General features: G+C 38.7%; 1 protein-coding gene across 1 annotated transcript; it reads left to right on the top strand.

The window, feature by feature from the left end:
* Positions 1 to 7,094: 7,094 nt before the first annotated feature.
* LOC121882642 (zinc finger protein RFP-like) lies at positions 7,095 to 8,933 on the top strand. Its single transcript, XM_042391024.1, has one exon. The coding sequence runs from the start codon at positions 7,111 to 7,113 to the stop codon at positions 8,752 to 8,754; it is 1,644 nt and encodes a 547-aa protein (XP_042246958.1). The 5' UTR covers positions 7,095 to 7,110; the 3' UTR covers positions 8,755 to 8,933.
* The last annotated feature ends 1,670 nt before the right edge of the window (positions 8,934 to 10,603 follow it).

Raw genomic sequence — 10,603 nt, 5'->3', positions numbered from 1 at the left:
TAAGGGCTCCGTAAAAAAATAGAATGAACAGTGTTGACACTACTTTTAAAACTGTAGTTTACAAACTACTAGCTACTTCACAATAAAAACTAGTTAAACTACATCTTAACTTCTCTCAAAAAGATTAGCTTGTCAAATTAAAACTACTTTCAAAAAAGTAATTAAGCCACATCCGAACTACATCACTCATATTGTTACACGGAGGCACAACTGGGCAGCCCGAGGATGTGTTTCAAGGAGAGCAGAGGGAGCAACTTTTGAGCTGGAATCAGGAAAATGATCAGTTTCTAGGGAAATTCATAGTATTCAATTTTTAGTTTGTAATTAACTAAATTACATGACCCAAAGATATAGTTCACTACTGAAAAAGCTGCTGAGAAATGAATGTAGTTCCCCAACACTGAGAACAGAATAGAATAGAATAGAATAGAATGCCTTTATTGTCATTTCACGGCAGTACAATGAGACTGAAGGTCCGAGGGGCAGATTTAGTGATTTCAGGGACCCCATGCAGGAAAACGCTGTATTGCTTTATTTTCACTCTTTCTCTAACTGGGAGTGTTGGTATTTCCTGTTGACTGTAAATATGGATGACGCGTCTCCACTTCCTGCTGTTATGTAAAAGTGAAGCCAAAATATATTCTTTCAGAGAGCGGCCATCTTGCCTGTGTGACGTCATTTGGAGCCAAAGTCTTCGCAGCGGAGGGATGACGGCCCACGGGACAATCATGATGTCACACCCCCCCCCCTTTTTTATATTATCAAATAAGTAATTAAAAACAAACTTGTCAGACAACCATATACTTTTACTTCCTAACTGGAAGTAAAAGTATATGGTTATATGGACGCAGAGGGAAACTGTTAAATGAAATCTGTTACGTGAGACGTGAGAACAGATCGATGCTATACACTTACTGTTAAAGCTTTCTCTGTTCACCTTCACTTCTATAAGAATCGTTTTAAAAGTTGTACACCATCATCTGATCAGTTCATGTATTTGTAGTTTTTGTCTTTATTTGATTGTGGAAAGTTTGAAAGAAACAGGAAACAAAGGGAGAAAGAGAGAGGGAATCATACAGAACAAAGGTCAACAATTATGTATGTAGCACCAAATCACAACAGAGGTTATCTCAGGGCAGTTTTCACATAGAGCAGGTCGAGACCGAACTCTTTAATTTACAGAGACCCAACATTCCTCCATGAGCAGCACTTGGCGACTGCGGTGAGGAAAAACTCCCCTTTAACGGGAAGAAACTTCAAGCAGAACCCTGCTCTTTCTAGGCGCCCATCTGCTTTGACCGGTTGGGTTGAGAAAGAAGAAGAAGGGAGGCGGGGGAGACACAGAGAAGCATAAGAACAACAATAATAACAATAACAATGATAATAATAATAATAGAAATATGACTAACAGCAGTGGGTGTCAAAGCTGGACAGTAGCTGGTCCACAGCCGAATGTCTCCTGTGAGATGAGAAAGCACAAAACCACAGAGAAGAAGCCAAGTTAGCGACATGCATTAACAGTAGTTGAATGCATATAGATGGAGAGGAAGAGGAGGAGGGAGGAGCTCAGTGCATTATGGGTGTCTGCCTCCTGGACCGAAACTGGAAGATGGTTCCAGAGGAGAGGTGCCTGATAGCTGAAGGCTCTGCCCCCCATTATATTAAATGACTAGGCCACCGAGAAGCCCCTTTTTATTTTATTTTCAGTGTTTTATGTAAAACATTTTTAATGCCAATTGAAATTAGCATTAATATAATGCTTCTTTTCAATTTGGACATTTAATAAGTTTATTTCCACTTTAAATATGCACCCAAGTATCCTATTTTCACATGAGAAATGGTTTTTATGATCTATTCTGAAAAATATACTCTTCGTCTGGTCAAACTGTGGTTGCTCCGAGGAAACAAAATCGTCTGTGGTAAGCAAAAAGGTTCCTGAAGGTTCATGTTGGGTTGTTTTAAGCAAGTCACGTAGTCCAGCATCAAGTTGAAATCTTATTCGTAAAAGACAGAGAATGTTCATATAACACAGACTGCATACACCTCTCAACGTCCTCATCTGATTTAGCAACAACTTTTAAGTTGTGATGTATGAACTGAGCTGGACAGTGTCCCTTGTTGTTTGAATAATCTGAATTTAAAAAAAAAAAAAGACTTATTTATGGTAAGTTCTTCAATATGTTAACATTAGTTCACTAATGTATCGTTACAACTTTGGTAACTTTACTCTTGCTGCTAACGTTACCCTTTTCAAAGTCTGTTTATTTTATTAGCAACTTGTTACTGAGCAATGCTAACTAGCTTAAAGTTAAGTTAGTATGCTAACAATTGTGTCTGTATCATTAGCTTTAATGCTACTGACACTAAAACGCTACGTGATTGTTAACTATACTAGAGATACCAAGATAAACTACAGCCTGCATGCTTAACTATATTTTAGTAATCTGCACCAGATTAATCCTCACTGACTGCATACTGTGAACTTTACAGGCAATGAACACATCCGCTGTAGCGTTGTGACACTGGGAAGAAGATAGTTACATAGTTTTGAACAGCTTGTTGACATAAAAAAACACAAGAACGTACAAACAAACAAATACACCAAGGAGCTAAAATGTGGAATAAAATTAGAGAGTTAAGTTCCTACAATAGTTAAAATAATTACCAGAATATTGTCACCAAGAGGTTAACTAAACTTCTGTGGACAAAGCTCTGCTGAGAACTGCAGTGTTTGAGATTAAAAAGTGACCTTTCCTCTGGGCGGGTTTGGATTGCCCAGCTTCATAGGCTCCTACCGCGCTGCTAATACCAACAAGACCATGTTCTGGTTTCCTTCGCCTCAAAGCAGCTGGTGTCAGATTGAGGCAAAGTCATGCTCCTCTTCTTCACTCCAAGCTCTTGCGCCATTTTGGTTGGTCCTCAAGGGAGTCCGGTGTGTAACAATCACTAGTTTATGCCAGCCAAGATAGATCCTTGGTACTCCTCTCTAGAGGGAGAGACCTCCGCTGCCTGGGAGACTTGTATATAATCGGTCTGTTTTCCAGTTTCGATCAACTGTGTGAAGCTTTTAACTTGGATCACTCAGATTTTTTTAGATACTTTCAGCTACCTAACTTCAGTAAGACTCACTCCCCCCTCTTCCCTTAGATCCCCCTCCCAGTGGAACATATCTGTTACTCAAAGCAGGAACCTTATCCGAGGGTCATGTCTCAGTCGTTAATAAAATTAGAGTTTGCTGGAAAAAAGAACTTTTTCAGATGATTTCTGGAAAAAGGCTCTGGGAGCTGTCAACTCCTCCTCTACCTATGTTAGGCTCAGCCTTATACAGTTGTGCGTAGTTCATAGACTCTATTACTGTAAGGCTAAACCCTCCAAACTTTACCCGGATAAAGTGAATGAAAAATGTGAAAGATGCTCCCAAGCCCTCCTGTGATTTGACTTGTCTCAGTCTATCTGGCCTCTGGCGTTTGTTCTTTAACACGATTTGGGAAATTTTGGAGTTGAGAATCTGTTCTTCCTCTCACATAGCAATCTTTGGCAGACCCCTGGACGAAATCACCACGATGGCCACCCAATCTAATGTTATTGCCTTTGCCTCTTTAATCGCCTGTAGAAAAATTCTTTGGAAATCCTCCCAGCCACCCTCTTTTAAAGCCTGGCTATGGGATATTTTGTTTCTACTTATATTGGAAAAAATAAAGTCTCATTCATTCTCACTGGAGGCCATTGATTGATTATGTTGATTACCTTCCTCCTGGTGAAACGGCACCATAGACATCGGGCTTGGGCCCGTCTGGTGTGGACGGGTGCCTCGCTGTCAGCCCACCACATACACATGAAGCCTAAACAGGCCAGAAAAATGGTCTGGATGCTAGTAAATATAAACCCTTGTCCTCCATTTGTGATTTGGAGATTTAAATGGGTGGTTATTCATGAGTAGACATCCATTTATTCACTTACTCGCTTATTGACCTTTTATTGTTATTATTCTTTACGTACTTAACTGTTTATTTAGTCTTTTTTTCTCTTCCATTTTTCTCCTTGATCACTTGTATTTATTCTTACGCAATGTGGTCCAATTCTGTTCTGGGAAGGGGTCTGTGGGATGGGGTAGGAGTAGGTGGAGGGGAGGTGGGCTTCTTTAAAAGGGATTTTGGGGATGTTAAAACGTTAAAAAGAAAATATTGACTCTCTCAATTGCATTGTGCATTTTGCCCTGTTTTCTGTTAATAATGTGATAAAAAGTGGTCTTTACACCACAACAATAGATCTGTGTCCTGTCAGAACTCTGCAGTGTCCCACAATACAGAAATACCAACTAGGTCACAGCGAGAGAAAATTGACTTTCAAAGACCTATTTTGGTCAATAGTGTGGCATAAATAATGTCTTTCACAAAGATTACTGAACCTCATTTGGTAACACATAACAATAAGGTGTTAAACACTGTATTTCATTATTTGCATTCAGAGTGACCAGCTTACTGTACCAGGTCACTCTGACCAGAACTGAATACAACATTATTGGTCAGCTGCCAAATATTTTTCCAGCCTGCCAAGATGATCAGAGCTTATCTGACACCAGCCATCTTGATAGATATTATTATACACTATGGATGTGCAGAGATCCCAGTATTTGTATTTGTATCTGTATTTGTATTCGAATAAAATTGGAAAGAGGCTTAAAAATCCTGTTTTTGCTTTAATTTTAGAAAATTTAAGTGTTACAATAAGTGTTCATGAATAAACTACCTTATGAAGGAGGTCCCCACATCAGGTCTTGAACTGGAGTCTCCCAGATCACAGACGACTGCGCTGACTACTGAGCTAAAACTTTACTCATTGCCTCATTGCAGACAGACCTCTACCTATTTATACACCCATAACTTCAAAGGCAATTCTTGCTTTGCACTTTTCATTTATTGCCTATTTTTTACAACCTAACTTTGTGGAAAGGAGAAGAGGAACAACAGGTTATGCAAAGTCCATTGGGAGAACTTTGCTTGTGTCAGTAGCTCAGCTTTATCTCTGGGGAACACCCCCAACAAATCATTTTTAAAATATTTGTATGAAACAAATATTCATATAAAACCCACTATTTGTACTTTGCCGAATAATGTATTTGTATTCGGGCACACCCCTACTATACACACAACGTTACTTTAAAGCTCTGTCGTTAATGTATTATATTAATGTTGTAGAGTTGTTCTGAATGTTGGATTAAGAAAAAAGTGAACTCTACTGGCTGACACTTATGTTGTTCTCTCATTGGCTGAGATCCTTTGCATGAACTGTAATACCATCAATGATATTTTCAATGTTCCTGCTAAAAACATACACACTTCATTTAAACAGATGGACATTTGCTAGTCTCAGTTAATTTATTTTCAGATAGATATCTTGAAATGCTGATCTATAGAATTTAAAATAAAAACTGCATAAGAGTTACGAATGTGCAGTCCATTACAACTTATTGCACACTGCAGACATGCAAAGTGACTTTTGCATGTATAAATTATGACAATTTAACAAAGAAGTGATTTCAGATTTAAATTCTAAAAAAGGTTCTATTTACATTTTAAGACCCAGACGGTCTAAATGTTAGCAGAAACAAGGCTAAAGCTCTTCATGTGTTTAATTAAATATGTGACTGTCTATGAGTTGGTCATCCTGTCTTTGAACGTAGGTTACAGTAGAGAGACGTCAGTGAACCATGTCAGCCTTTGGGGTTGCAGGATGTCCAGATGTGAGTCCACTGCAGCTGATCTCGCGCTCTTCACAGCTTGTCTAACAAATAAATACAAAATATCAGACAATGCTGCTGCCTTTTCAAAAATCTATGTGTCACATTGGTTTTAAAGGTTTATAACTTTATTTTACATGTGTATTTAATACAAACTACTCTTGCAAAATGTTATATAAAGTTGCTTATGAGGCAGTGTTCACATCTACTTCTTGTATTTGACTGTATTTGACTAGTGACAATACAGCAGGTTGAGCTGAAAATCACATGATGAAATGCTAACATAATATCAACAGCTGAGTAATTAATTACTGTTTCTCATAAATCTGTATGTTGTGACCTTATCTTTTCTGATGTCTTCTGTGTTAGAACAACAATATTACCTGTTATTAAAAACTACTGCTGTAGATCAGGGAATCTGTTAGCTGGATGTCTTCTACTAGTTGATCAGATGACAACAGCTCCCTCACTCTGCATACAACACAGAAAAAGCTTTAGTGATCAGTTCACTGAAGGTTGCAGGTCCTAAATACATACAGCTATTGGCAAATTTAAGGTATCCAACTGCAGTAGATATAAAGTATAAGGAAATATGAAGACCCTAAGATATATTCTTAAATGTATGACTGACCTCTCTTTGTGAAAACTATTCAGCAACAACTAAAGGAAAGAAGAAAATACTAGAATCACATGAGGAGGTTAAATTTTACAGGATAAACAGTGAGCTGAACTTTGGACTGGCAATAGGATTTCATCAGAGCTGCAGAGGACCTGATCTGTTTTTGTGAAAACTGTTCTACGAGCTGCAATAAACAAACACTGCAGAAAAAGGAACATAACAGAAGTTATATGTCTCCCTAAAGATCAAACTCATAGTGTGCCGGATGAATGTAACTACAGTCATATCTAAACCTGAGAGAGGAAACAAGACCTCACAAACAAGCTGCAGTAAAAAGTGGAGCCACGATGCAATGAGGAGGGCTTCAACTTCACAATCGTCAAATGAAACTGAAAGTTTGTCAGAAACACGAGGAGCTGCAGTCGACACAACTGTCTCTTTTTCTGTCTGAAGAAAAATTTAACCGAATTCTTCAGTTCTTTCTCAACAACTGACTCAAACACCGGTGAGTACAGCTGATAATATTTACTGTGTTTCAACAACCAGCAGTAACACAAAACTTACAGTTCAACAAAGATAATTACACTTTTTTCGTTTCATATTGACAATTGTCAAGTGAAGTTAAGTGACATTAAACTACAGAACTCAACATTATTTTTGTCCATGATGACAATACACAAAAAATAATGAATAATTCTGTGATGAAATATATATTTTTTCACACTTTACCTTTTGTTCTCAGTGTGTAGATATGTCTGCTGCCAGCTGTCTGCAATCTAAACATCAGTTTCTGTGCTGCATCTGTCTGGATGTGTTCACTGATCCAGTCACCACATCATGTGGACACAACTTCTGCAAAAACTGCATCACTGAACACTGGAACAGTAATGTCCAGTACCTGTGTCCAATGTGTAAAAAAGTTTTCAACACAAAACCTGAGCTTCATGTCAACACTTTGCTCTCTGAGATGGTTTCTCAGTTCAGACAGGAAGCTCAACAGAAAGCCAGCAGCAGCATCTCAGAGCAACAAGCTGCCAAACCAGGAGAAGTTCCCTGTGACGTCTGTACTGGAACCAAACTGAAGGCCCTGAAGTCCTGTCTGGTGTGTCTGACCTCCTACTGTGAGACTCACCTGGAGCCTCATCTGACAATGTCAGGTCTGAAAAGACATCAGCTGATGGACCCTGTGGAGAACCTGGAAGACAGGATGTGTATGAAGCACGATAAACCTCTGGAGCTGTTCTGTAAGACCAACCAGACATGTGTCTGCATGCTCTGCACCTATTCTGACCACAAGACACATGAGTTTGTTCCTCTGAAAGAAGAATATGAAGGAAAGAAGGCAGAGCTGGGGAAGACAGAGGCTGAAATTCAGCAGATGATCCAGAAGAGACGATTGAAGATACAAAAGATCAAACAGTCAGTTGAGCTCAGTAAGGAAGCTGCAGACAGAGAGACAGCAGAAGGTGTTCAGGTCTTCACCGCTCTGAAGGAGTCTGTTGAGCGAGGTCAAGCAAAACTCATCAACTCAATTAAAAAAAGACAGAAAAAATCAGAGAAACAGGCTGAAGACTTCATCAAAGAGCTGGAACAGGAAATCTCTGAGCTGATGAAGAGAAGTTCTGAAGTGGAGAAGCTCTCACACTCTGAAGACCACCTCCACCTCCTCCAAAACTTCTCATCCCTGAAAGCTGCTCCACCCACCAAAGACTGGACAGAGGTCAGCATCCGTCCACCATCATATGAGGGGACTGTGGTGAGAGCTGTGGCTCAACTGGAGGATACGCTCAGTGAAGAGATGAAGAAGCTGGTTAAAGCTGAGCTGAAGAGGGTCCAGAAGTATGCAGTGGATGTGACTCTTGATCCTGATACAGCATATCCTGAACTCATCCTGTCTGATGATGGAAAACAAGTGAATCATGGCGATAAGAGGAAGAATCTTCCAGACAACCCAAAGAGATTTTCCGATTGTGCTAATGTTTTAGGAAAGCAGAGTTTCTCTTCAGGCAGATTTTACTTTGAGGTTCAGGTTAAAAGGAAGACTGAGTGGACTTTAGGAGTGGCCAGAGAGTCGATCAACAGGAAGGGACAAATCACTCTGAGACCTCAGGATGGTTACTGGACTATATGGATGAGAAATGGAAATGAGTACAAAGCTCTTGCTGGGCCTGATGTCGATCTCTCTCTGAAGTCTCAGCCTCAGAAGGTGGGGGTGTTTGTGGATTATGAGGAGGGTCTGGTCTCCTTTTATGACATAGACACTGTAGATCTTATCTGCAGCTTTACTGGCTGCTCCTTCACTGAGAAACTCTACCCATACTTCAGTCCCTGTCCTCATGATGGCGGTAAAAACTCCGCCCCTCTGATCATCTGTCCTGTCAATCACACTGCCTGATCTCTTTGTATTGATTACTATTATTAAATTTATCTTTACATTGTACGGCCACTCTGTAAGTATACACCAGACAAAGTATTGATACTACAATACTGACACAGCAGTCAGGACTTACATGGCGATGGATTAGAGACATAAAAACACACCAAACAATGATAAACTGATACATTTTTAAAAGATTCAAGGTCATTCATGTTAAAAAAAAAATTACATATTCAGTAATGTACTGTGTGAACTTGTTTCATTCAGGATATGACCAATGTGGTCATTCCTGTGTGACTTGTTACATCATTATTGTTTTTTGTTGTTTTCTTTTATTTTTACATGTTGGATTTTTACCTTTTACTTGTCTTTTTACTGATTCTCCCCCACTATTCATTCATTAACCTCTTCACTAGTCATGGATCCATCATGACAAATGCATGTGGAGAAAATGTGTTCAAACCAACAGAACTGTAAAATCTATTTACTTGGAAACAAGAGAGTATGGTTTACTCAACTGAAATTTAAATATTTCAATTAAAATATATAATCATATGTATCTAATAATACATTTCTCAATCATTTAGAAATTACCAATAACTCTACAATTTAAGTTTATTAAACTTTTAAAAAGAAGCGTCTTGGTCTGTGTTTTTTTCTGTCTTGTCTTTAGATCCAGTCTCTAGATTGGTTATCCACCTATGCACCAACACTCTGAGAAAGGCATCTGGATGTTTGAGTTCTCTTCTTAACATGAAAAGAAGAAAGAAACTTTTGACTCAAATAATGGAGCAAAATTATATCGCAGCAGACTGCTTTTCTGACAGTAAAATATTGTTTTGTGTCAGCTGTCAAAAAGCAGATTTTCATGCTAAAGACATACTTGAAAATGAACACATGCAAACAGTTCAATTCAATTCAATTCAATACTTCATTGCCATATCAACACTGTTGATTTTTATAGTTTTTGTTAGTACTCGTGCAGCTGCATTCTGGACCAGCTGGAGAGTCTTTAGAGACTTGTTAGGGCAGCCTGATAATAAGGAATTGCAATAATCCAGCCTAGAAGTAACAAATGCGTGAACTAGTTTTTCTGCATCTTTTAGGGACAGGATGTGCCTGATTTTTGTGATATTACATAAGTGAAAAATGCAGTCCTTGAGATTTGTTTTTTTTGGGAGTTAAAGGACATATCCTGATCAAAGATAACTCCCAGATTCTTTACAGTGGTACTGAGGCCAGGGTAATGCCATCAAGAGTAGTTATATCATTAGATAATGTGTTTCTAAGGTGTTTAGGACCAAGCACAATAACTTCAGTTTTGTCTGAGTTTAGTAGCAGAAAATTGCAGGTCATCCAAGTCTTTATATCCTTAAGGCAAGCTTAGAGTTTAGTTAACTGATTGGTTTCATCTGGCTTCATTGATAAATATAATTGGGTATCATCTGCATAACAATGAAAACTTATGGAGTGCTCCGAATAATATTACCTAAAGGGAGCATATATGAGGTGAATAGTATTGGTCTAAGCACAGAACCTTGTGGAACTCCATGTCTAACTTTTGCATGCGTGGAGAATTCATCATTAACGTGTACAAACTGGAATCGATCTGATAAATAGGACTTAAACCAGTTTAATGCAGTTCCTTTAATGCCAATTAAATGTTCCAGTCTCTGTAATAGAATGTGATGGTCAATGGTGTCAAAATTACCCATTATCATCTTGTGGGGAAAAAAACCTAAAGAGCTTTGTGCTGCTACATTTGTTTTAAAGTGCTTGTTGTGTTGTGCTGCTACCTACCTACTTTTAAAGTGCTTGTTGACCATGCTTGCTCTGCTACTGCAAGTTCTTGTGTGTCAGAGATCAA

The sequence above is a fragment of the Thunnus maccoyii genome, chromosome 2 (assembly GCF_910596095.1).
Source record: "Thunnus maccoyii chromosome 2, fThuMac1.1, whole genome shotgun sequence".
Taxonomy (NCBI): Eukaryota; Metazoa; Chordata; class Actinopteri; order Scombriformes; family Scombridae; genus Thunnus; species Thunnus maccoyii.
This window is presented reverse-complemented; position numbering and strand designations above follow the sequence as displayed.